This window comes from Talpa occidentalis, unplaced genomic scaffold (genome assembly GCF_014898055.3).
Source record: "Talpa occidentalis isolate TD23 unplaced genomic scaffold, MPIMG_talOcc4v2.1 talOcc4.2, whole genome shotgun sequence".
Lineage (NCBI taxonomy): Eukaryota > Metazoa > Chordata > Mammalia > Eulipotyphla > Talpidae > Talpa > Talpa occidentalis.
The window spans coordinates 112,013,609-112,041,415 of record NW_023602073.1 but is presented as its reverse complement, the minus strand read 5'-3'; the positions used below and the strand labels follow the sequence as shown (position 1 = coordinate 112,041,415).

General features: G+C 34.7%; 1 protein-coding gene across 3 annotated transcripts in view; it reads left to right on the top strand.

Annotated features, from left to right (window-relative positions):
- The window catches only part of REV3L (REV3 like, DNA directed polymerase zeta catalytic subunit), a 139,712-nt gene that overhangs the window by 93,018 nt on the left and 18,887 nt on the right, over positions 1–27,807 (top strand). For all 3 annotated transcript variants that reach the window (XM_037520237.2, XM_054699115.1, XM_054699116.1), the window contains exons 14-23: positions 7–917; positions 2,822–2,901; positions 4,236–4,361; positions 8,177–8,369; positions 9,591–9,702; positions 15,641–15,756; positions 16,856–16,974; positions 23,571–23,689; positions 26,036–26,177; positions 27,481–27,725. In XM_037520237.2, coding sequence (XP_037376134.1) covers positions 7–917; positions 2,822–2,901; positions 4,236–4,361; positions 8,177–8,369; positions 9,591–9,702; positions 15,641–15,756; positions 16,856–16,974; positions 23,571–23,689; positions 26,036–26,177; positions 27,481–27,725 — 2,163 coding nt within the window. The remainder of the gene's footprint in view (positions 1–6; positions 918–2,821; positions 2,902–4,235; positions 4,362–8,176; positions 8,370–9,590; positions 9,703–15,640; positions 15,757–16,855; positions 16,975–23,570; positions 23,690–26,035; positions 26,178–27,480; positions 27,726–27,807) is intronic.

Below are 27,807 nucleotides of genomic sequence, written 5' to 3'. Positions count from 1 at the left end.
TTATAGGGAGATCGGTGGACGACTTCTCATGATAGAAACTCGACTTCCAAATGATCTGGCTGAGTTTGAAGGAGACTTTTCCTTGGAAGGACTTCGTCTATGGAAAACAGCATTCTCAGCAATGACTCAAAATCCAAGACCAGGGTCACCCCTTCGCAATGGTCAAGGAGTTGTCAATAAAGTATCAAGTAATGGCCATAAAATGGTTGAAGACAAAAAAATTGTAATTATGCCTTGCAAATGTGCCCCAAGTCGACAACTGGTTCAAGCATGGCTTCTAGCCAAAGAAGAATATGAACGTTCCAAGAAACTGTCTAAAATTGAGCCAACTGGTGTTGTAAAATCTGCTCAGAACTTCAGCTCTTCACTTAACCCAGATGACAAACCTGTAGTGCCTCCAAAACTGGGCACAATTCCACTTAAACTCCCCACTACAGCACATACCAAGGAAGATGTTCATAATTCTCAGATTGCTTTACAAGTATCAACCACAGAATGCAGTCAAACTGCAAGTGAAAGTCATATGATACCACCAGTTATTTCTGCACATGATCCTGAAAAAGATGAAGATGATGATGACTATTATGTTAGTTATAGCTCCCCAGATTCTCCAGTAATTCCCCCTTGGCAACAGGCAACATCCCCAGATTCTACAGCATTAAATGGAAATGACAGTCCTTCATCACCAATAGAGGAACTATGTTCCCTGACTATTGAGAACTTCTTAAAACCAATAAAAGATGGTATACAGCAAAGCCCCTGTGATGAGCCTAGAGAGCCTTTAGTAATATCTCCAATTAATGTTAGGGCAAGAACTGGAAAGTGTGACTCACTTTGCCTTCATAGTACACCAATTATACAGAGAAAACTTGTGGAAAGGCTTCCTGAAGCAGCTGGCCTTAGTCCTTTATCAACAGGTAAGTTTACAAATAACAAAGACTCCCTAATTGTCCTTTGGAGATTAGCAATGAAAACATTAGATGATATAATGAAAGGTAAAGTTTTTTAAATGAAATTTTAGCTCAGCTATTGAGAGATTATTGTTATATTATCTTTATTACATGGAAATTTCTTTATCTTTCCTCTGTGAAATCTACATCTGCTTCCTTTCCTTCTTCTTGCCTTCTGAGTGACATATTGGAGCCCTCTCAGGAATCTTACCATTTTCTGAACTTGATTTTTTCTGTTGGTTTTTTTCACATACCCAGGTCTCTTACACCCTTTAAAATAGAATCAAAACTAAAAGTCTGTCTTGGCCTTGTATCTGCCAGTCTCTACTCTTTTTCTTTCCCATTCAAAGCCAACGTTCTTAAAGAATTTCTCTAATTTGATAACTTCACTTCTTCCTACTGATTTTCTCAAGTCCCTCTACATTCTGCCCCCATCTTTACACGTGTGATTGTTTTAAAGATTGTCAGTAGCCTTCATGTAATAAAAGTTAATAGATGTTTTTCAGTCTTTTTATCACATGCCCTCTCAGCAGTCCTTACCCTATTGACCACACCTCCCTTCTTACAGCTACTTTTACCTTTTACTGTTCCTCCATGATTTCCTTTGACTCATAACTCACTATTGTCAGTTATTATCTAAATGTTGCAATTTATTAAGGTTTGACTTTAAGCCTTCTTTACTGTTTTTACTGCCTCAATCTAATTCCTGCTCATAGGACTACTACAGATAACTCACAAATAACTATTTTCCAGTTCGGAACTCTTTAAGCTCTAGAACATTGTATCCAGTTGTCTACTTAGCATTTCTATTTGAATACTCAAAGGCCCCACAAGGTTAGAATTTAAATTCAATTCATACATACATTCACCACCCAAAAATACCTTATACAGAGACATACATGCCCACACATAGAAACTCTTAAGTCATTTTTTAGTTTTCTTTTTTTCAATGAATGATGCCATATCTCTGTCACTGAATTATACAAGTCAGAAACATGGTATTTGTTTCTAATATCCACTGATTCTTTCACTTCCCATCCTGTCTGTGGTTTCTAATCCTACCAAGTCTTGTTAACTTTTTTGTTTCCTAAATTGCCCAAATCTCTGAGCCTCTACCTTTACCTCTACCACCACACTCTTAGGCAAAGCTGATATCATCTCCTTCCTTGGTATCTGCATTGTCCTTCTCCACCCATAGCAATTTCCAGTTGTGTTGCTCAGTAATCAGGGAAAGTTCCCACTCTGTTCCTAGTTAATTACTACTCTTTAGATTTCAATTCGAAAAACCTCCTTGATTAGATAAAAATTCCTAATTCCCCCTTGTTTTACTTACCCATTATAATTTTACATTTCTATATGTATTTGAGGAATATCTGATTCCTATGAGGGAAGAGACTGTCTTTTTTACTTTTTAAAGTTCTGTATTTTTTACATCATTATCCATTTTTGTATAGTTTGCTTACTCCTCTCAGGTGTAGTTCTCAATAAAATTCCCGCCACCAAATCACCCATGAACCATCACCATGAGACTCTGTCTTTTCCTCATCATCACAAATACTTGATAAATAAGTGTATAAAAGGATTAAATGATTCCTGAGATGACTGACAGAGAAAGCTCAGTGATTAAAGTGTAAATATTTTTATTTAAAAATATGAAATTTTATAATTATTTTGGTGGAAATCAGGCTTGCATTAATTTTATTTTTTTAAGTATTAGGCCGGGGCAGGGTGTGGGGAGTGATAGAATAATAATCATAAATGGGACTTAAGAGTTTGGAACAACAAAATTTAAAAAAGAACTAGCAGGTAATATTTTTTTCAAAAGCAGGTAATTATAATATACATGTTAAATATGAAATTTCTTTCTACAGAACCAAAAACCCAGAAAGTGAGTCATAAGAAAGGAAGTAATACTGACACTCTTAGAAGAGTACTCTTAACACAAGCAAAGGTAACTACACTAAACATATTTAAAGATCAGTGGAAATCCAATCTTATTCTTAGATATCAGTTAGATAATTGATAACTTTGTCAGTTTAAATTTTTTTTATTATATTTTTGATCACTTTGTTTACATATCTTTGAGACAACAAGAAGTAGCCTAATTTTTTTAAGTTTTTTTTTTTGTTGTTGGGATCTAAAAGATTCTTATATGTAAATACAAATATTACAGAGAAAGTGAATATGATAGCCAAAATGTGGATTATGAGGATACAAATACATTAACTGATTACTGGCAAAATCAGAACAATCCAATGACAGCAGAGCGCAAGTAAGTGATTTTTGATCCCACCAAAAATATATCCTTTTTCTTGGTTATATTACTTTTTCCTCAAATATAACAATATTGATTTTTTTTCAGTTTATTTTACCAAATAGCTGAGGAAAGTGATGTTATTAATAGTCAAACTTATTATGAAAGATCATAATTTAATTCTTTATTAAAAAATAATCCTTAGAAATAAATGATTATGTGTGGAAAGTAAGTTATTCAAGTATCCTTGGAAATAATAATGATAGAAATCACTTCCGTATTGGCCACTTCTCATAAATCTCATTAATTCCATAAAATATATTTTAGTGTTTTCTATTTTGAATTATAAAGATTTTATATCTCTTATAAGACTTTGACTTACAAACTAATGTTGAATTACAAGCTATTTATACAAAAGCAAGTATTGTGTTGTGAACATAAATCAACACTGAAGAAAATGGTTAATCAATTTAAAAAATCAGGAAAAAATATTTTTTAAAAATTATTATTTTTTCTAAACCTTGAAGGATATTTGCTTTAATTTATCTTTTAGACACATGTCCATTAAGATAAAAATATATATCCAGAATTTCAAATCTTTTATGAACTTTCAAATCTTTTATGAAGCCAAAGTAGTTGCAAATACATTTCTTGCTTGCTTGTCATACTTCCAAAAAAAGGTCAGTATATTGTCCATGTGGTATAAACATTAACTCTCTACAAGATTATTATTTTCAATATTTGTGGCTTGTAAACTCAAAGATCAACATATGATCAGTGTATGATTTTACAGATTATATCAGATAGTCTACATATATCCACTCCGGTAGCTTAAATTACCAGCATGAATGTTAATAAAGTACTTTCTTCTTGAACTTAAAAGATCTACTATTAAGTTCATTATATATATATATTACTACATACACAAAGCTTATTATCTAACTAGGAATAAATGATCTAAAGAAAGAAAAGAAAATGATTGTTCATTTATCTTTTTTGGCTATGTGTGTGTGTGTTTTTTCTTTTAATAGAATCAATTTGCAGCAGTAAATATCCCAAAGAAAGAAACTTCTCAAATTGATGGACCATCTTTAAACAATACCTATGGTTTCAAAGTCAGCATTCAAAACTTACAGGAGGCAAAGGCTTTACATGAGGTAAAGGGAATGCAAAATACAATTACACTGTTTAACTCTGATATTTTATTAGATGGAAAAAGTGTGGAAATTCTTTGACAGAGGGAGGACTACATGGAATTCTTAGGTCTGTTAACATTTTGTTATTTCTACTATTTTATATGTATGTAAGGTAGAGAAACTTTTAAAGTAGCCATTAGTTATTGAGGCTGCTTTATAGTTTCACAATTTTTACAAATTCCTTTTTTAATTTTAGCAGTCTTTAATGAAAGTTGTGTATAACACTACTTTATTCCTGCTTCTTCTAAATTTTTATAAATCTTAAAATTGAAAATTGAATTTATAGAAGCTAAAATTAGAAAGATTTTTTAACTATTAGAAAATCTATATGTTATCCTGGGATTGCTATCAATGGAATGCTTTCCCACATCCCAAATGTGGTAGTTATCTGTATTTTCTGTTTGTTTGACTCAGTGTGCTAGTGTTTGTCATAATCCATTTGTTCACATAATCTTTATATAACCCAGTTACTTCTGTCTTTTCTCGTAGTCCGAGATTATGAATCTATCTTGTGAAAATGTACATACGTCCCTCACAGGATGAAACGGCAAATGTGTCTGTATAGGTTTTACGAATTTACCTAAATTAAAGAAAGACAACTCAGAGCATATATCTGTCTGTCAATAACGTAGAAATTTTATGAAATCTAAATACATACCGAGTATTTTCATAAAAAATTTAAAAATGCATGCTCATTTTCAAGACTTAATAGGAAAAAAAAAGTAAAATATCTAGTAATTTTTAATATTGGTTACATGTTGAGAGGGTGATATTTTAGATACGTTAGATTAAATGAAAAAATATTTTAAAGATTAATTTATTTATGCATACAAGAGCTGGGGTATAGACCAGAGGTGGGGGGTGAGAGGATTCACCAGAGAGAGTGGGGAGCAGAACAGGCGGATCTACTGAAATACACTGCTGAGGGGAGCAGTGGGCAAGACAGGAGAGGTCTGCTGCGCCATGTGGGTTGCTCCCTGGCAGGCCTGGAATCAAACTCATGTTGCAGTGGCTGGTGATAACTTGATAGCACTGTGTCTTTAACCCTTGTGCCACCAGGGAGGCCCGAAATGAAAATATTTTTAAGTTAATTCATTCTTATCTTTTTTTAAAAAAATGTGCCTATAATAAATTTAAAATTATGTGTGACTCTCCTGCTGTTCCCATAAGAAAATGCTGTTTATACAGTTCTGGGGTTTTTTTTTTGTTTTTGTGGGACCCTCGCCTGTGGCCGGGGATGGAACTGGCTCTGCAGAGGCTGTGGGCAGCCTCGCAACCCAGCGCTCAACCGCTGCACCACCAGGGGAGGCCCTGTTTATCCATTTGTTTTATGTATTGCCTTTGAGGCATAAAATTCAACTCTTATTTTTTGGATTTTTATTCTTAATTCAATTTTATCTTAAACTGCTCTGTGGGATCAGGTGATTTTAATTTTTTTTTTTTCATTTTTACCCTGAATTTGAAGTGAGAGATGTACTCTTTTAGAGTTAGATTGAACATAGTTTATTTACTCCCTTATTTTTTTATTCATACTTTTTTCCCCATTCATTCAACAGCATTCATTTAGTTCCTGTTTTATATATAGCCCTGTAGTATCATACCCCTGAAGCCCAGATAAATAATAAATTAAGGAATACATACAAATTACACACCCAAACTTAGAAAATTAAAAAAAAATACTGTTTGAAAATACTTATTAAAGCAAATTTGATAGTCCATAGAAAAAAGACTTGTTACATTTGGTTATTCTTTTATTATTTGAAAAATACAATTTTCTTCTTATAAGGTTACTTTATCCTACCTAACTCCACTTTAAGAGTCATGAGCCCACTTGAAGTAAAATCCCTAGATCTGGCGGATTTCTCTTAGCTTCTTCCCAGCACCGGCTTTCTTTATCTCAAGGCATATTCTACATAGCCACCTGGTGGTCAAATAGGGAATGGATTCCAGAAACCTCCACAACGTGTTCTAGTCTTTCTATAGGAAATTATACCCATAGCATTTTTTCCTGTTTCCCATTACAGGGAACTCTCTCTTCTGTATAAAAATACTCACTGCAAAAGAAGGGGTTATAGCCGCATTCTTCCTTTTGGCCTTCTACTTTCGTAGTCATGGTAGATGCTTTTCTATGCCTTCATTCAATGTTTGCTAAAAAAGAAATGCCTGTAAGATCAGTAACTGTTTTATATCAAGGACTAGAAAGGCAAAATTTGAGCTTTGACCTAGTAAATAAGTAAGTCAACTTCCGAGACTTTTTTGACCTGAAATGATCTTCAGTCTTCTTCATACTCTTTCTGCATGTGCTTTTTTTTTTTTTTTTTAATTTTCTAGAGGCATGTCTTATTTATTTGTTTGTTTGGTTTATACATGCACTGGGTACAGTCAGAAGCGCGGAAGGGTGAGAGAATTCACCAGAGCCAGAGCAGGGAGCAGAGCAGGCAGAAGGACCGAAGTACACTGCTGAGGGGAGCAGCGGGCGGCAGGAGAGGTCTGCGCGCCATGTGGGACCCTCCTCCGGTGGCCGGGGAGCAGCCGGGGATCGAACCGGCACCGCAGTGGCCGCGGGCAGCTTCGCAACCCAGCGCTCAACCGCTGCGCCACCGGGGAGGCCCATGTGCATTTTTTTTAATGATTTTTTAAATTTATGTATTTATGCATACAAGAGCTGCGGTACAGGCCAGAGATGCAGGGGATGAAAGGATCTACCAGACAGAGTGGGGAACAGAACAGGCAGAATGACTGAAATACACTGCTGAGGGGAGCAACAGGCAAGATAGGAGAGGTCTGCCTCGCCATGTAGGTTTCTCCCTGGCCGGCCGGGGATTGAACTCCTGCTGCAGAGGCTGTGGATTGCTTCATAGTGCGGTGCTTAACCCCTTGCACCACCAGGAAGGCCCTAATAATTTTTTTTTTTTTTTTACATCATTGTTCAGTTTTCAACAGTATTTGCTTCTCCCCACCCCCTCAGGTGTAGTCCCCATAGAGTTTCCTTGACAATGCACCCATGCACCATCACCACGGTCCCCCGTGCTCCTCTCTCTCTCCCTGTGATCCTTCTCCCTCCTCCTCCCCTGCAGTATGTCTCTGATTTATAATTATCTGGTTTTGCTTTGTTGTGTTTTGTACTGTTACTATTTTTTTACACTGATGTGTAATTCCTTCATCCTTTTCTAATTAAACTGGATTATTTGTTTGTATTTAGAAAGAGGTAGTCACTAAATTAATACATGCTTATTATTGGGAAAAACTCAGCCCCAAAGAATATACATCTAAAAGTAAGGTACCTTCCCATAGCTTCCCATTTTACTTGGTTTGATTTTTTTTTTTTTTTTTTTTTTTGGTAATAGAAACAGCAGTGTAGGGCCTCCCAAGTGACTAGGGGTTAAGTCTCAGCACTATCACCACTGCTGCCTGAGTTATTCCCCAGCCAGGGAGCTAACCCACATATGGCACAGACCTCTCCTATCTCACCTGCTGCACCCCTTAGCAGTATATTTCAGTAAATCTGGCTGTTCTGCTCCTCACTCTGGCTCTAGTGAATCCCCTCACCTCCTGCACTTCTAGTCTAGACCCCAGTTCTCGTATACAATAATAAAAAATAAAAATTGTCTTTAAACAAGTAAAAATCTTTAATCCGTGGAGTGTTAAATTGTGACTGTTTTCATGGTCATTTTTTTCTGTAATTTTGCATATATTTCCTTAGAGTCTAAGTAAAACATACTTCTTTCAAATTACATGAAACAAATTTTTATCATAATTTTTGTTTCCTTTTATAGATTCAAAATCTTACCCTAATCAGTGTGGAGTTACATGCTCGAACTAGACGAGACCTAGAACCTGATCCTGAATTTGACCCAATCTGTGCTCTCTTCTACTGTATCTCATCTGATACTCCATTGCCAGATACAGACAAAACAGAACTCACAGGTGTAATAGTAATTGATAAAGACAAGACAGTCTCCGGTCAAGGTATTATATTTACTATTTCTGTATCTACCAACCCCAAAATAAAACTTTTAATTTTTATTAAAAGTTTCTGCACAGGAGACCTAAGCCAAACAAGCATAAGGAATTCCCTTCTAAAATGTTTGCTGAGATGGCAGTAAAAGGATTGTGTATAACTTTGTTTTAGACTGATTTTTCTTAAGTGAATTATTGTCAAAAGTCAGAAGAGATATAAAGATCTCAATAAAATTTCTAACTAGCATAACTAATTTGTTCTCAGTACGATTTCAGAAAATGCTCATTGATAATATAAATATTAATTGTTCAATGATTATCTCTAGATTGGGTGAACAGTCTTTTTTATGTATGCATGTGCTAGTATTTTGTGACTAATACGACGTTTCTCTTTGCTTTAAGAAGTTACTACTATAAATTAACAGTTTATAACAAACTTTTAAGATGTATTCTGACTTTGTTTATATCTCTTCTTTTATGTATTTATATCTAAATACATACTTTTGGCTCAGAAGTTTTTCATTTAGTAGACCGTGTAAGACATTTTATAAAACACAAAGTGCAGTTTTAAATGGTAATAAGTGAATTCAGTCAACTGAGGAGAGAATCTTAGCACAGAACACAACCATAGAGTAATTTGTAGTTTAATCAGTGGTATGCTTGAGTTGGTTCATAACTGATTACAAGCCAGTTGTATGGTTTCCATAACTTTTTTCAAATGGTTGATGTCATATTGGTAATTTCAAATCAGCCATGATGGGGGAAGACTTTACATAATAGAAATTAGAAAGCATTATAAATTAGGCCTTCTTTTTTCCCCCTGGAGAGGTAGTTGTAAACATTTCCTAGCATAATAATGATTAGAATATTCTTTCTAAGCTCTTCCTAGAGAAAGAGTAAAGACAGAAGCAAAATAATTAAATTTCTTCATGGTTGATACATTATTTGGGGAATTTTATAAATGTAGATTTTCAGGAAAATAACAAATTTGAATTTTCAGTTGCATATTAAACTAGAAAACCTTTAAGAAAATTTTTAAGAAATCATGTTAATTATGTCTTTGGGGAATGTTTGCTTAATTTGAAGTATTTCAGTAACAGTTCCACTGCAAAAGTAAGGGATAATATTTACATAATTATAATAAACATTTTTATTTTTAATATATTTTGTATATTATATACTTTTTATATATATTTATGATAACATGGGTTTTTTTTTTTTTTTTTTTAGATATCAGGTATCAGGCTCCATTACTTATTAGATCTGGAATTACAGGACTAGAAGTTACCTATGCTGCTGATGAGAAGGCACTTTTTCAAGAAATTACAGATATAATAAAGAGGTATTGTATTGTATCTTCTGATTTATCCAGTTTTTAGAATCTGAAAGACTTTCCATATGGTCCTTTTTTGCTGTTGTTGACTTCTGTAGAGGTAGGAAAGAGGAAGATAATTCCTTCCTGTAGCATGTAGCCCTTGAAAGTAGAGTTGTCCCTGTAAAGATTTTTCCCTCACTTCCTACCACCATCACCACTTCCATCACATTAGGGATAGGAAAAAGAATATTCTATCCTCCAAATTGAGGGGCCAGTGAAAAACAAATGCTAACTTACCATCTTAACTTTCCCTATTGGATTTTAGCATTATTTTTTTATGATGATGAAATAATGGGGAATTGTTCTAAAGTAAACTTGTATTACTCATTAAATAGGCTTCTACTTTGGGGACCAACCACCACTTCAGTACTGAGTTGTTTTGTTTTTCCTTTAAAGAAAATGCTTTCAGAGTTCTAAACCTAAATTTTCAAATAATTTTGAAATGCAATCTTTTCATAAATTTAGGACTATCCAGTACATACTATTTTTTGTGCATAATTCCTTAAACTTTGTTTTGATTATTTTTGATAGTTGACCAATGATGGTTGATAGTAGAATCTTGTCAAAATTGTTGGAAAGGATTTTTTTAACAAATATTTTAATTTAAAAATGAAACAATTGGACCTTTCCCATTTTCTTGAGAAAGTTAGCCATAATTCTTTTATTAATTATGTCAGTTTTCTAGAAATGTGAGATTTGCTTGCCCATTGCTAGGTTTAGGTTTTTAAATGCCTAAAACAGGCTAGAAAAACAGCTTTTGGATCCTGATGTATGTGAAAAAAGCCTTCCTTGAACATGTTGTCACACTCAGCCCTTTCTGTTTTGCTTTTTTTTTTTTTTTTCGCCTGCTTTCACTTTTATTTCCTGTCATTTTAAGTTGAACTTATTCCTGGTCATAAGTTTTCATTTCTTCATTTTGTTCTGGATATCTTTTTCTTCTGTGCAACCTCCTCTTCTGGTTTGGGAACAGACTGCTCTTTTTCAATAAGGGTCATCCCAATGTAGCAGGGGGAGCTCAAGTATTGGTTAGTCCAAACATGAGGTCTATAATTTCTGCAATGCCTCTTAGGGGCTTTGTTCACCTGGATGTGCTCAATGACAGAGAATTGGCATCTAAACCCTTGAGTTTGACATTTTTCTGCATTTTTAAGCATTTGCAGTAAAAATTCAGCCATTTTTGGGACACCAACCCTGCATCCAACCCCACTGTTTGGCCTGGTCACACCTACCAACTACACCATGGTAACTGATGGAATGACATGCACTATTTCTGTAGAGTGACATCCTTCAGATACTTAGTGAATTTTCACAATCACATATCCCTGATGGCTTGTACAGTTTCACAAATGTTCTAAAAATGAACACAAAGACTTGAACCTCTTGATTTGCTTGACTTTGTAGGATTTTCTGGGTCAAGTGAGTAGCAAACCATTTTCAGAGATTAATAAGGCCACTTACAGGAAGAGCTGTTCTGCTTTTTATAGTTGAACTGTAAAAAACTGGGGCAGTATTCTGCATTAAAAGTCAAGATGATAGTCTATACATTTAATATCTGATTGAATCCCAGGTGGGTCGATATAAATCACTGTGAAAATAAAGAAACAAAGTATTTTCTGTAAAACAAACGAAAGTCAGAGCATCAAAAAACTATATGTTGCTATCTACCACTTTGGGGAGGAAAAAAGAGGAATACATTTTTATTATTTATAGCATTGATTACTAGAAGGATTGCTATTCATTTGATTACATTGCCATTGTCAGTCCTACCTAGTATCTTCTCACAGAGTTTGTCATCAATATATCAATGCCCTAAGTGCCCACACTTATTTCTGCATACAATATGGCGAAAGAAACATGCCAGTGTTTCTGTGGTGGCACAGCGGTTGAGCGCTGGGCTGAGAAGCTGCCTGCAGCCTCTTCAGCGCCGGTTCGATCCCCAGCCACTGGAGAGGGTCCCACATGGTGCGCAGACCTCTCCTGCCATGCCCACTGCTCCCCTGTTCCGTTCTGTCTCCCTGTTCCGTTCCCCGCTCTGTCTCTGGTGAATTCTCTCTCTCTCCTGCGCTTCTGACTGTACCCAGTGCTTGTATAAATAAATAAATAAATCTTTAAAAAAAAAAAAAGAAAGAAAGAAACATGCCAGAGTGTCACTCAATACCATTTTATGTGTTAGCACATGGCTAATAATGTCTCTCACCTTTGTATGCTTGTCTTCTCCTTGGTCAGTATATTCTCAAGAATAGGATCATCTGCCATCATTAAGAAATGTGTCAATCATTTGCAATTAAAGTAACTTTCTGAAGTGTCCATAATATGAATTATACTAGTTATAAAAAAAAAAATACAGTACACGAAATAAAGTGCTTAAATAGCAACATTTTATTTCTGAAATGCCCGTTATAAGTCCAAACAACCCCTCAAAAGATTATTTTATTCTTAGACTCCATTTTGTTGAATATATACTCACACAGGCTTTGTTAAAAGTATAGGCTTTGTAGTCAGCCAGCTCTGTATTTTTGTCTTGAACAAGTTACTTACCTGTCTATGCTTTCATTTTCTCATGTGTAAAATGGGTAATAAATATGAGAATTAAAATGAGATGTTGCACATAAAACCCATAGCCTTGTCAATACTTAAATGTTAACTCTGTGTGTAAAGGTCAGTGCCAGATGCTAACTTAAAATAGGTGCATACTCTCCAACAGTTTTATTGTCTTTATTTTTCCATTCTAATATTTACTCCCTTAAGTGGCAAACTAAAAAAGTAGTATAAAGTGATGTTAAACAAAAAATTAAAATCCATTACTTTATTGTCACAATTATTTTCCTATATTTCCTTGGACTATTACAGTCTCTCTAACTTAAATATAAACTTTGATTCCTTCTTTTTTCTCTTCCTATATCTATACGTTATATCCTTTTCAAATTACATTTTTCAAAGTACTTCTTTCTCTTTCATACCAACTCAATTAGTAACTGACAACAACAGAGCAAGAAGCTGCCTAGAAGATGATGTTCATAAATCAGAGACATTCAGAAGAAGAAATTAGAACTGAGAGTTAAAACTTTTATAACTCTTGGGCCTCCCTGGTGGTGCAGGGGTTAAGACGCAACCTTTGAAGCTATCCGCAGCCACTATGGCATGAGTTCAATCCCCAGCCAGGGAGCAACCCACATGGCGCAGCAGACCTCTCCTGACTTACCCACTGCTCCCCTCAGCAGTGTATTTCAAGTCAGTCTGCCTGTTCTGTTCCCCACTCTGTCTCTGGTGAATCCTCTCACTTCCCCATACCTCTGGCCTGTACCCCAGTTCTTGTATGCATAAATAAATAAATCTTTAAAAAAAAAAAACTTTTATAACTCTTAAAAAGGTTGTAACAGAAGGACTCCAGAGTCACCTGACATCCTCTTCATATTGTAAACTTTGCTTAGAAATGTGTGTGATAATATCTTCCAAATTCTCTTAAAGATCAAAATCAACTGCAACTTTATGTGTTTCAGTTACTCTTAGTACTGAAGCAGTCAGCTACATAGTTTCTTTTGTATATGTGTGGGAAGCCTTCAAATTTCCTATTCCTGAAATTCCTTCTGATACTTCTGCCTTAGTTTCTCAAATTTCAGCATTATGTACTTTTAAGGGAGGTACACTTGACATACAGATAGTTCATTTTTAACTGCTCTGACAAGAGTCTAACAGATTTATTAAGATACTGAAATTTATATTAGAAAGCAAATAAGCAAGAAGAGTAGTGGGAGACTTCTCTTTTCTTGAGTACCCTGAGATTTTTCTGGACTTCCTTTTATTTTTTTGTAAAGATTTATTTATGCTTACAAGAACTGGGGTACAGGCCAGAGATACGGGGGGTTAGAGGATTCATCAGAGACAGAGTGAGGAACAGAACAGGCAGACTGACTAAAATACACGGCTGAGGGGAGCAGCGGACAAGACAGGAGAGGTCCGCGGTGCCAGGTGGGTTGCTTCCTGGCTGCAGTGGCTGCGGACAGCTTCATAGTGCTGTGCTTAACCCCTTGGGCTGCCACCAGGGAGGCCTTGGACTTCCTTTTAAAGAAATATATCTCCTTACCTTTCTGAGACTAATCATTGTGCCTTTTGCCTTGCTTTCTTTTTCTTCCATATTCATGTCATAATCCTGCTCTTTATTCCAGAATTACTAGCTGTGTGGCATTTTCTGCTGAGAAGATACTTTTTAAAAATAGTTCTTATTGAAGTAACATTGTATTATAACATTACAGTTAATTAAGATCTGTATTACTACATTAAGGTTACCCTCAAAACCCAATTCTCTCCTCCATTATACAGTTCACCCATCTGATGGATTGCTGAAACAGTCCATTTGGTTGGTCTATTAAATTAATAAGTGTTTAATAAATTAGGAGTTTGCTCAGAAATTTCAATTCTGTATAGAGAAAAGGACATGAATAATGTTATCATTTTCTCCTGGCAAAACTTAAGAACTACTCTTCATAAGTCTGTGTATAACATTGGATCACAAGTATATCATCAGATGTTGAAATTTCCTTTATAGAATGTATTTTGATAGGGCCTCTAAGGAAAAAAAAAAATACAAACAATACTATTGCAGAAGTGTGAATGAACCTAGCTCATTTTGACATTTGCCACTTAAATCCTATAGATTAAGAGTAAGGAGACATTTTTGTGACATTCTTGTTTTTGTTAACTCAGCAGAAACTAAAACTATTCAACACCCATTTTAAGAAAATAGCAATGGAAGTGTGATAAAATATTAGCAAACCAGAACTAAAAATAGACCTAGTATAAAAATAGACCCAGTGTTCTGTTGATGGTTCATTGGTATATCACAGACTTGCAGAGTAGCCATACATATTACATCCATAAATTAGTGTAATCCTGTGCTGCAGACATTGGCTAATACTTTAGGTGTTAAATAGCAGGATTTGAACAGGCTTGTACATTCCACTGTTTAGATTGGCTTTACAAGCAGTATGCTGCTTTTTGACTTCTGTACATAATACAATAATGAGTAATTTTGGAACTTCTAATTTGATAGTTATGGTAGTTTTTGCCCTCAACATATGGCTATAATCAATTCCTCCCTCATGCAGTTTTTCCATTGAAGTAAATCTTTATGTTAATTTTCTCTTTTACTGTAACCAACATTTTCCTCTGACACTCACTTTAAAAGGCTTAAAAGGCACCACAAGAGGCTTCTTATTTGGATGTAGATTGGTGTCAGTTCAGTTTTACCAATGCAACTTTTGACTACAAAGATTACATTTTTCACCTAGTTTCTAATGTTCAGTTTCCCCATAATAATTTCACCCCATTACTATTCTGTTCTTCCATTAAACTGAATCACCTTCCTCTTAAGTTTAGAGTACGCACTTGTTATTACTGAGGTCTTATTTCATGTGAAAACTAAGTTATTACTATTATTAAATGAGAAATTAAAGACATTTTGATATTCTTTCTTTTGAAGACAGTGTAAGTTAGACCAGTAGAGAAGTAGAGAAGACAACAGAATGACTTGGGGAATCTTTTTCAAAATACAATACCCACACATGCCCTCAATCCTTCACCCTCATACCTGTATTACATTCTCATTCATATATTTCAGTGCCTGCCTCTCACTCCATTTTCTATCAGCCTCTTTTCCAAATCATATCAAATAAATACACTGTCTTAGTAAACAGTGCTTGCTTTACCAAAGTAACTTCAAATCAAGAACTCTAGCCTCCCCCTTCCTTCCTGTATAGAAATTCTGTAGGTACCACTCTATTGCACCCCCATTTGAAAAACATTATATAATATGGATTTTAATTTTTGTACTTTTTATCATAAACAATTCTTCTCATTAAAGATTCAAATGTATGGTCCTTGTTTAATATCTTCATTCCTTCTTTAGATATGATCCTGATATTCTGCTTGGATATGAGATTCAGATGCATTCCTGGGGTTACCTCTTACAAAGAGCTGCTGCTTTAAGTGTTGACTTATGTCAGATGATCTCTCGGGTGCCAGGTATGTAGCATTGTGAATATTTTAAGGTTTAACTATAGAGGGAACTACAAATTAAAGACAGTATGTTTGAAATACTATAGTTATAGCTAATTTTTAATACTCAATTGTGTGAGTTCTAGATCTCTCATAATTTCATTATAGAAAAAATTTTAAATCAAGAAAAGTAAGAGAAAGTACCCCAGTTTCACTGCTATATACACATTTGGTGTATATGTTGTTATTTTTCCCTTTCAGTCATTTTTCATATATATGTCCTCATTTTTATATAATTTTGTTCATCTATACCATACATATATGGTGGGTAAATAAATTTATTAGTCATCCAATCAACATTTTTATATACCCAGTGTTACGTAAAAGAAACACATTTTAATTTCTATTCTAGTTAAATCACACCTAAAAAACTAGATTCAGAACTATTTACTATAAGAAGAACTCTTCATCTAGTTCTCCATACAAAGTTAGATACAGTTCATCCTGCATACATCAGGGTCGAGGAGGAGGGAGAGAGGCCAAATCTAGGGAAGGAAAAGCACAGGGGACTATGGTGATGGTTCATGGATGATGTGGTGGTGGAAAATTATGATGACTACACCTGAGGGGAGAATTAAATATTGTACAAAAATGAACATGCTGTAAGAAATTAAAAACCTTTAAAAATAAATAAAAAGAGTATTTCATCCTGAATATGAATATTACTAATTGATATCAACAATTTTTCAGGGAATTGTTTAGTTTAGAAATGCTACCATTTTTTTCAAAAAATGTTCAGATTAATAATAGACATTTTTCAACACCAAAGAAATGCTCTATCATTTAATGTTAATACAGCATCAGATGTTACCAAATTTAAAGAGAAAGCATTTGTTGTTTTAAAAATATATATTTTTAAATATTATGTATACATGCATTTTTATAATTAAAATTTATATACAGTTTTCAGATACATTTGTTTCCTGAGGTACTTTCATAATTTAAAGAGGGAAGACAAATTGTTACAAAATACTCTTCTTTTCAATTATTCTCATTTTCTTTGGCATAATGTACTTGGAGATTTGTTTTCCATGAGTCCTAATGCAGTCTATATTCATTTCTATAGATGATAAAATTGAGAACAGATTTGCAGCTGAAAGAGATGAATATGGATCAGATACAATGAGTGAGATAAATATTGTTGGTCGAATTACACTAAATCTTTGGAGAATTATGAGAAATGAGGTAAGCCTATTTTATGATTTTGTTTGAAAATACATTAGATCAACATGACAATTTTAATCAGAGTACTAGTATAGTTTACTTTGTAACTTAAGCTTCTATATGAATAGTTTTTATTATGTTTAAGTAGAGTTATAAGTGCTACTCTCTAAAACGGAAAGTTATGGAATTTTTTAATTTTAATATCTGAATTTTAGCTTTATTTTGTGTCTAAAGTAGTAGTAAAGTCTATATCATAAAATACTATGTGTGGTGAATATTGTATAATTTCATCTTTTTTGTACTTGTTTTCATTTTTTTTTTAAATCGTTTTTCTTTTTTAATTTTTTTTTAAAGATTTATTTATTTTTATACAAGAGCTGGGGTACAGGCCAGAGGCACGGGAGGGTGAGAGGATTCACCAGAGACAGAGCAGGAGCAGAACAGGCAGACAACCGAAATACTATGCTGAGGGGAACAGTGGGTGAAATAGGAGAGGTCTGCCATGCCATGTGGGAATCTCCTTGGCCGGCTGGGAATCGAACCCACGCTGCAGAGGCTGTGGATAGCTTCATAGCACGGTGCTCAACCACTGTGCCACCAGGGAGGCCCTGTACTTGTTTTCATTTTGAAAATGATATGTATTGTCAGTATATAATAACTCTGGTATATAGGAGCAGAAAAAGAGGTGTGTTTGTGTGAGTGAGAACAGTCCCACTTCAGTGAGGGTAGGAACCTTGATAATCTCTGGTCACTTTTTGTTATATCACTTGCTTTTAATGATAAGAGCTGACATCTGTTAAATGTTTACTGCATCTACTACAGTTTTAGGCATTTTACTTGAATTAACATTTTTATGGATTGATCCATGTAATTCTCACAACAGCTTCTCAGGTAGTTAAATAACTCTCCAAGGTCACAAAGGTAGCTAGTGGTAGGCCCCACTCAAATTCAAATCTAGGCAGTCTGGTCCAGAGTCTTTTTAACCACTATGACTTTTTAACCATGAAAAAAAAAATTTTTTTTTAATTTGGAATGCAGATAAGTGGGTGATTTATGTAAAAATGTATTATAAACCAATTGATTAGGCAATCAATCAGTTAATTAACCAAATAACTACTGATGGACCACCATCTTAGACACTCCAATATATAGCCCATGGTATTTAGTAACTACTTAAAAATATTTTTTGTTAATGTCAGGTGTATATGTTTATAATTTTATAAATGCTGAAGGTAGTATTCCCTTCAGGGAAAGCTTCAGCAAATGTTGTATGAGATGTTACGACAACACCCTTGCTTTTTTTTTTTTCTTCCTTTTCCCAACAAACCTTTTGGCCCCATTTGCACATGAATCATTTTGTATTCAAGGCTAGAAGAATTTTTGGCCTTTTTGATTTATTACAAAAAGACAATTTCAGTGTAGACCTATAGGAAGGAATTTTTCAAATTAAGGATATTAAATACTAGATCAGACTAATGTGTGTTGGAAACTGCTAAGAGCAACATCCAATTCCAACTTTGAGAGCCCAGATAAGGGTTTCTGGTAGCAGCAGCAGAATGTAGAGCATGAGATTTCAGTCAGACATCCAGGTGAGGATACCCAATAGTCATTTAAATAGGAAAGCCCCAAATATGGGGCAGATGTCTGGAGTAGAAATGCAGCCTTGGAAGTCAATTAAGAGTGGCACAGCGGTTGAGCGCTGGGTTGCGAAGGTGCCTGCAGCCTCTGCGGCACTGGTTCGATCCCCGACTGCTCCCTGGCCACCGGAGGAGGGTCCCACATGGCGCGCAGACCTCTCCTGCTGCCCGCTGCTGCCCTCAGCACTGTACTTTGGTCCTTCTGCCTGCTCTGCTCCCCACTCTGGCTCTGGTGAATTCTCTCACCCTCCCGCACTTCTGACTGTACCCAGTGCTTAGATAGATAGATAGATAGATAGATAGATAGATAGATAGATAGATAGATAGATAGATAGATAGATAGATAGATAGATAGATAGATAGATAATCCTCTCACACCCCCCTGCACCTCTGGCTTACACCCCAGTTTTTGTATGCACCCCAGTTTTTGTATGCATATATAAATAAATCTCAAAAAGAAAAAGAGTGAATGAGCTCAGGGCCTCCCTGGTGGTCTAGGAGTTAAGTCTCAGCACTACCAAGGCAATGGCCCTCTTGTGGGAATTTTAACAAAGTGGCCTGAGTTCTATCCCCAGCCATGGCCGCAGCAGACCTCTCCTCCTTCGCCTGCTGCTCCCCTCAGCAGTGTGTTTCAGTAGATCGGCTGCCTGTTCTGCTCCCCATTCTGTCTCTCCTGAATCCTCTCACCTCCCCCACACACACCTCTGGCCTACACCCCAGTTCTTCTATGCAAAAATAAATAAAAGTCTTACAATTAAGGAATAATTCTTTTTTTAAAAAAAGAGTGAATGAGCTCACTAAGAAGCCATTGGAGATCGCAGTTAAAATTGAGCCAAGCATATTTTTGTGAACAAAAACACTTTGAAGAGCAGACAGGAATCAGATCTGAGGAATAGTCAGATAAATAACCAGCAGAGAACACTCCAAACAGAATCACTAGGAAGGTCATATGCTTCCACACAACAGTCAGTCAATAAGCATGTGTCAGATACTTTTAAAAATTAAGACAACGTGATATGCGATGAAGACTGTATAAAAGGGTAAGATAATGTATTCTGTTGTATTCATATATTGTTTATCTTTCATAACAGTTTTTTAAATTTGACATTTAAAATTTTGATACTCCAACTTACAACATAAGTAAGACCACAAAGTATTTTATGAATAAGGAAACTGAAGTTCACAGAGGTTTAAGTAACTTGCTAAAGCCTCATAACTAGTAGTAGTCAAGACTCAGGTCCTTTGAGGACTATGCTGTCTTTCAGCAGAGAGTTTATTATAAATATTATATGTACTTAGAAATTTATAATGCCCACAATGAGTGTGTGTACCTGTGAATACAGGTATATAGTCCAGCCTTGCATAACACTTTCTATCAATGAGGGACCACATATATGACAGTGGCCCCAGTAGGATAGACTAAATAGTCTACCTACTACCCATGCGTAGTAGGCTATACCACGTAAATTTCTTTTTATTTCACCCTGTAGTGTTCCCACGATAAAAAGTGTCACTTAGCAACATGATTTTCAGAATGCATTCCTGTGGTTAATCAATGCATGAGTATACTGCTACATAGAACAGCTTGATGAATCTTAGATAAAATATTGAACAAAAGCAATCAGATAAAAAATAGTGCATATTAGATTGGGTTATGAACAGAGGGAAGTCCATAGGGAAGAGACAGCCATCTACAAACTGAGGAGAGAGGCCTCAGAAGAAATCAACCCTGCTGACCTTGATCTAGGAATTTTAGCCTCCAGAATTGGGGAGGGGTGGATTCTGTTATTTCAGCCATCACCCCCCCAAAAAATTATAGTACATATTAAATGATTCCATTTATATGAATTTTAAAAATAGCCAAGATTAATCCATGGTGATTAACGTTGGAGAGTATTAGGTGGGAAGGAGCACAACGGAGCCTTCAGTTCCTCAGAAATCTGTACTTTCATATAGATGTGGATACATGGATTGTATACATACATAAAAATTCTTGAGTAATTCATTTTAAATTTGTGTACATTTCTTTATATATATAAAGTACATGCCGATCATAAAAGCTTTATGGAGAAATGAACAATTGAGGGAATAAAGTGATGGCTGAGACAGCAGATAGGTGCTTACTCACTGTCTCCTTCCATTTTTCTTTTCTTTTTTATATATTTTATTTTAATTTTTTTTGCATCTTCTTTCATTTTTGCATAATGTGTGCTTTTTCATCTTGGTTATAATCCCTATACAATTCCCACCCACCCTTATTTTGACCATAATCCCTCCTACCCCCCCCCAACCCTCCCGTAGTGTCTCTCTGGCTTATAGTTGCTTATTGATTTTGATTTTTAATTTATTATAATTAGTCTTTCTCCTCCATTTTTCTTTTCATCTTTATTTTTTCTGTTCCCCTATACTAACACTCTAACCATGTTCCTCAGTTCTGGGTTTGTTTCTTAAGTGATTAGCCACTGTGATTTGCATATTAACTTGATAAATGTAAAAGTATTACCATAATAGCTCCATTAGCCCAGTCCTTTATATAATAAATGGACAAGTACTGTAACATTTTTCATTTATATGCTTTCTGATTGTGATCTATGTAGTACTAAATAAGCAATTTTCAACTTACTCAGATTTTTCCCTTAAAACAAGTAACAAGCTCCTGATTCATATTTCTAGATTCATACTTCAGTTTCTAAACCACTCTAAAGATTACGACTTTCTGAAGATGAATCATCTTAATTTAGAATTCATTTTTCCTTCTTTTAATTTTACTCATAGCTGATGTTACAGCTATGCATGTTTATGCTTTTGTGATAGCAAGAAATCCAAAGTAGAACACTTGTTTTTAAGGTTATATTTGTCTAATCTAAATTCAATATATGAATTGTTTTATTTGGAATAAAATCAACCGAGAACATAGATCTGCCATATTCCTCAGATATTGGAACCAATTATTTTATTACTTTATTTCAGTTTAAATTCACCCAATTGAAGTCTCAGAATCCCCTATTGAAAACTTACAAGTAAACTTGTATGCAAACTCAAAATTTGCCTCTATGAGAGAACTATAGGACAAGGTGATCTTTTCTGTAGAAGTTTTATTGAGGGTTTGTTTTAATGAAGATATATACTCTGACAGAAGTTTAGATTTGGTCTTAAGTGCTATACTCTGTATTTAGGTAATCATGTTACTACCTGAGATCAGATGTTTGACTCTGTTTTCTATAAAACTTAGTGGAAATTAAAAAAAAATATATTCGGGCATCCCTGGTGGCGCAAAGGGTTAAGCACAGCACTATGAAGCTATCCGCAGCCTCTGCAGTGCAAGTTCGATCCCTGGCTGGCCAGGGAGCTACCCACAGGATGCCACAGACCTCTCCTGCTGCTCCCCTCAGCAATGTGTTTCTGTCATTCTGCCTGTTCTGTTCCCTGCTCTGTCTCTGATGAATCCTCTCACGCCCCACACCTCTGGCCTGTACCCCAGTTCTTGCATGCAAAAATAAATCTTTAAAAAAATATATTCATTAACAAAATAGAAAAGTCATTCAGATTTGGGGATCGGTAATAAAATGAGTCATTTTTGAGAGAACAGGCCAGCGCTGATTTTTTAAAAAGAAATGGTAATTTACTTCAGAATTAATGGATTAATGCCTACTTCATACTGACTCTAGAATTGAATTCCAAAGTTTAAAACTATACGTACATCTCTGTGTGTGTAAGAACATACATACACACACTTTGAGTGAAGTATGCTATATTCCGTTCTTTTGTTTTAGGTTGGCTGATAGAAACTGTAGATAACTATCAGTTTGGGTCTCTGTACTAAGATAAACACAAAAATTCCTGTTTTGTCTTATATTTATAGAAATGGAAAACAAAATATTTAAAAATATATAAATGTGAAATGCTATTTGAACTATTTTTCAGAATCCCAATTGATCTAAGAGTGGGAACTGCTCGTTACTTAATTTCCATATTGAAATACCTGCCATTGTCTAGATTGCTTATGTCCTGGAGGTATTTCTGAGAGATTATCTAGCTGGAACTATGTTTTGTGAATTTGATAATTTTTCAGCATTCTTTTCTGACTAACACAGCTTTTGCCTATGTAGTCTGAAGCTAGGAAGACGTTTCTACCATTTCCTTTTAATCTTTCTTTTTTGTTTTTTTGGTGGCTTTTTGGAATGAAATTAAATAACTTCATATTATTATTGTATTGGGTCTTAGTACTGATGTAATTGTTGAGCAGGATGAATGCCTGCCTTTAACTAGATAACTCATCCTTGAATCTGTGGGATCCTGTTAATCATAATCAACATGTCATCACGAACCAAAAAGTAAGTGTAAAAAGAATAAAAATGTAAAGTGTTTAACAATACTTGTATCAGTCAGTATTTGTAATGTCAGAGTATAGAAAAGAAGTGGTAAGAATTGGGATGTCTCAAATAAGTATGACATGACCAAGTTGACTCTGATCAGGTCTAGTTTTTTCCCATTGAACATTAAATTTATTATGAACATTTCTGTCCAGTAGACTGTACAGTTTTCAGTTAAGATTCAGTTGTAACACAGATCACTTTTACAAATAACTTTCATATTTATTATGAAAAAGTTTAATATTTGGGTACTTTTAAAACCAACCTCCCCAGTGGCGCAGCGGTTGAGCGCTGGGTGGCGAAGCTGCCCGCGGCCTGTGCAGCAACGGTTCGATCCACAGCTGCTCCCCGGCCACCGGAGGAGGGTCCCACATGGCACGCAGACCTCTCCTGCCGCCCGCTGCTCCCCTCAGCAGTGTACTTCGGTCCCTCTGCCTGCTCTGCTCCCCGCTCTGGCTCTGGTGAATTCTCTCACCCTCCTGCGCTTCTAACTGTACCCAGTGCTTGTATAAATAAATAAATAAATCTTTTTTAAAAAAAGAAACAAATTAGCACATAAATGCAAGCATTATTATAATGGTGTTTGCTTTTTTTTTTTTTTTTTTAGGTGGCTCTAACTAACTATACCTTTGAAAATGTGAGCTTCCATGTTCTTCATCAGCGTTTTCCCCTCTTTACCTTTCGCGTCTTGTCAGATTGGTTTGATAACAAGACAGATCTATACAGGTAACATTTTTTGGCTCTGAGGCAGATGTCTCTTTCAAAATCGATTATTATTGGAGTATAATTTATATTCATTAAAATGCATGCATTCAAAGTGTATATTATGTAATGACTTTGAAAAATATATGTGCCATATAACCACTACCCTAACCAAGACAACATTTCAAACACTCAGAAAATTTCCTCATACTGACTTTGTAATCACCCTATCTATCCTTTAACTACCTGGGTACTTAAGAATTGGATTTCTATTAATACAGCTTAGTGTCGCCAGTTGCAGAACTTCATATAAATAGAATTGTTTACAATCTGCTTGTGTCTGACTTCTTTCCAGAAACTCAGCATGTTAGTTTTTGAGATTCACCCTAATTGTTGCATAAACTAGTAGTTTAATTTTTGTTACTAGTTAGTATTTAAATGTATGGCTGTACCACAATTTATTTATCTAGTTACCTGTTGATGTATAATTTGGTTGTTTCTAGTCAAGGCTTTTATGAATAAAACTATGCAAGTATTTATGTGAACATTTATTTTTCTAAGAGTGAAATTACCTAATCATAGGGTTAATGTGTTTGCATTTTAAGGAACTGCTACACTATGTTCTTTGACTACGCTTCTAGTCCAAGTCAGCTGATAACAATTTTTCTGTCTTTATCTGAAAATGCCTTTAATTCACCCTTAGGTTGTGGGGTGTGTTTTTAAGTTTTTGTTAATTATTTTTATTTTTTTTTCTTACATCTTTGTAGTCCCCATAGTTCTCCTGCCACCATATTCCCATGTGTTCTTCCCTCCCCTGTTTTGACCCTCCCCTCTACCCCTCCCTTGCTATTTGCCTCAGATCTGTGGTCAGCTTGCTAGTTTTGACTTTTTCTTGACCTTTTGTTTGGTTTCTCTATATTTCACATATAAGTGAGACCATCTAATATTTATCTTTTTCTTTCTGACTTATTTCAGCTAGCATAATCCCTTCCAGCTCCGTCGATGTTACCCCAAATGGCATGGTTTTTCTTTTTTTGATTGTTGAGTAATATTTCATTGTGAAAATATACTGCAATTTTTTGAATTGCCATTCATATATTTTGGGGCATTTGTCACCCTTAGTATGATATTTTTACTAATTTGGGGGCTGAAGGGGTTGTTTTCCCTGTCACCTATTCCCCCATTCTACTTAACAGCTTTCAAGGGGTTAGTTTATCTGACCCTTTAATTTGTTTCTCTACTTTCCTCCTTTATAAGTGACACCACCTGGTATTAGACAATTTTAAGTTTAAATTTGTCAGTTCTTAACCAAGAAAGTAAGTCATAGTTTTTGATTTACATTTCCTTTTTGAAATGTTTTAAGGAAACATACAGTATGCAGATATATAGTAAATTAACTCAAAAAAATGGGAACTTGTTAGTTAAGGATTTCTTGCATTAAATATGATTATTATTTGGTTTTATAATCCCAGATTGGGTCTCTGGAAGTTCTTAATGAGTCACATTCCCAAGGTTTTGGTGTTTGGGATTCATTTAGAACAGTTTTTCCATAAAACATTATGTCTCATGATTAGATTCTCAAATCAAAGCTCTTTGTAACCAATAGAGAACGCATAATACCATACTGATTTCATCTAATTCAAGGAATAGTTATTGACTATTCCGATTTCTGAACTAGGAACTATCTTGAAAATAGAGGGTTAAGGAAGTAGTTCAAGAAGATGATACAGGACATTTTCTTCTCCATTTCCTGGGTGTAGAGCCAATCTATATAAAAAGTTCAGAATAAGTGAGTTTGTACTTGGAATTTCTTATATATGTATGTTTTTTGTACCATCTTCCAAGATACCCTACCTGTAAAATACTCTGTCTTTCAAGATGCTGCTCTAAGTTCAGCCTTTCATACCTACCTAGGCCTATTCTGAGTACCTCATGCTTTATATTTCCCTTCCTCTTTGCCAAATGAAAACTTTTATTTACTTGAGTTTTACAAAGAATTAGGAGTGTGGCATAAATCCTTTAACAAGAACAAAATTACCCAAGAAAAAATTTAACTTGTCATGCTAGGTTTATTTTTTTAAGACCACAGTTACCCATTGTAATAAAATTTTAAAAATCAAACAAAATATTGAATTATCCTTAGTCTTACTATCATATTACAAGTACTATTTTAAAACTTTGCATAATTCACTATGGTTTAGGTACTCAAAATACCTGAAATTTTCTTAACTACTTTGTTAAAGACTCACATTATACCTCCTTCTTGTAACCTCACTTTTATTATGTATTTTTTAACAGAATGTAAACAGAACTAGTTTCAAGTGTTCAAAATTTTCCCTAATGTTCATAACATGGATTCTTATTTAACAGATGGAAAATGGTTGATCATTATGTTAGCCGTGTTCGTGGAAATCTCCAAATGTTAGAACAGCTGGACCTGATTGGGAAAACCAGTGAAATGGCTAGGCTGTTTGGTATTCAGTTTTTACATGTACTGACAAGGGGTTCACAGGTAGGAAATCTATATTCTTGCGCACTTGAAAGTTCTGTGTGAATGATATTCTTACCTTTGAGATGCTTGATTCTTTGAACTTTATCTGGTACCAAGTAATCATTAATTTAGCATTTTATTTTCTCAGTACCAGCTTTCTGGGCACTGCTAAGTTGTTTATGGTATTTAAGAAAGTAAATGTCTGTGCTCTTAGGATGATATTTAAAGTTATTGAATATTGTCAGCGTGAGTAGGGATGCCTTGAAAACCCCATAGAAAAATGAAGAAACAAAAACTAAGAATTTGGGAATCAATAAAAAAGTAGACTATAAATCACTTTTTAAAAATATTAAAGAAAAATGAGTATTTAGAAACTAATTCATTCCTTTCTAACTTTCCAAGGATAGAATGAGAGGTTTTACAAATGACTTACTGAAAATAATTTCATGCACTCATTCAACAAATATTTGTATACCTATAGTATGTTAAATAATGCCTTCAGTGTGCTAGGCATCTGAGGTACTACATTAAATCACTCAGGTTCCTTAACCTCATAAAAAAAAATTTTATTACTCTATATGTGTAATTTTTTCCAATCTATAAATTCAACAAATATCTAAATACTTTGGTAGTACCTGTTTAATTTTATTGCACATAAGCTATGTATTTGTTTATTTCTCAACAAGTTTTAAAAACTATTTGAGCTGGCTTATAAAAGGCAAAGATACTTTAAAAAACTATGAAAACATTTCAGTGAACCCATACTGGTTCTTGTGAGTGCTTTCTTTTTCTAATACCCCAAACCATCTGTTTAATAGTGATAATTATAAACAGTAATTGCTATATTCAGTTTTGCAAGGCACCAGTATTGATTACCTTTAAATTCTGGGATCCTAATATTTTAGAATAACATTTATTCTCTAATTTTCACAAATAAATTTGTCAAAGATTATTGCCCAACTTTTTAAATGAAATTGTCAAATGATATAGCTGTCTCTTCTGTATCTGCTTATGATGTTATCTCACTGTATTCAGAGATAAAAAGAAATTCAGTTGTGTTGGTCTACTCAAAATTGACTATATTGTATAAGTTATTTGACACATTTTGTGGTATTTATAAACATTACAGGACTAGGAAAAGTTTTACAAATGTCCCCTTCAAGCACATGAAAATTTACTAAACCATTTCGTTATTAGTCATGAGAAAGTCATGCAGCCTATTCTGAAGAGCAGACATTTCCCAAATGATTATCTCATATTCAAAATACGAGTATATTTATATTTCAACTGTTTCTTCTTCCTACCTTCACCTCTCTACTTGCAGTACCGTGTGGAGTCAATGATGCTGCGTATAGCCAAACCAATGAACTATATTCCTGTGACACCTAGTGTACAGCAGAGATCCCAGATGAGAGCCCTACAATGTGTTCCCCTAATTATGGAGCCTGAATCTCGCTTTTATAGCAACTCTGTTCTTGTTTTGGATTTTCAGTCACTATATCCTTCTATTGTGATTGCATATAACTACTGTTTTTCCACTTGCCTTGGCCATGTGGAGAACTTGGGAAAGTAAGTTTTTTTCATATTTACCATTATGTTTTGTGCTTTGTACTTCCTACTAAAAGTTAACTTTGTTGAATATCTCTTTGCA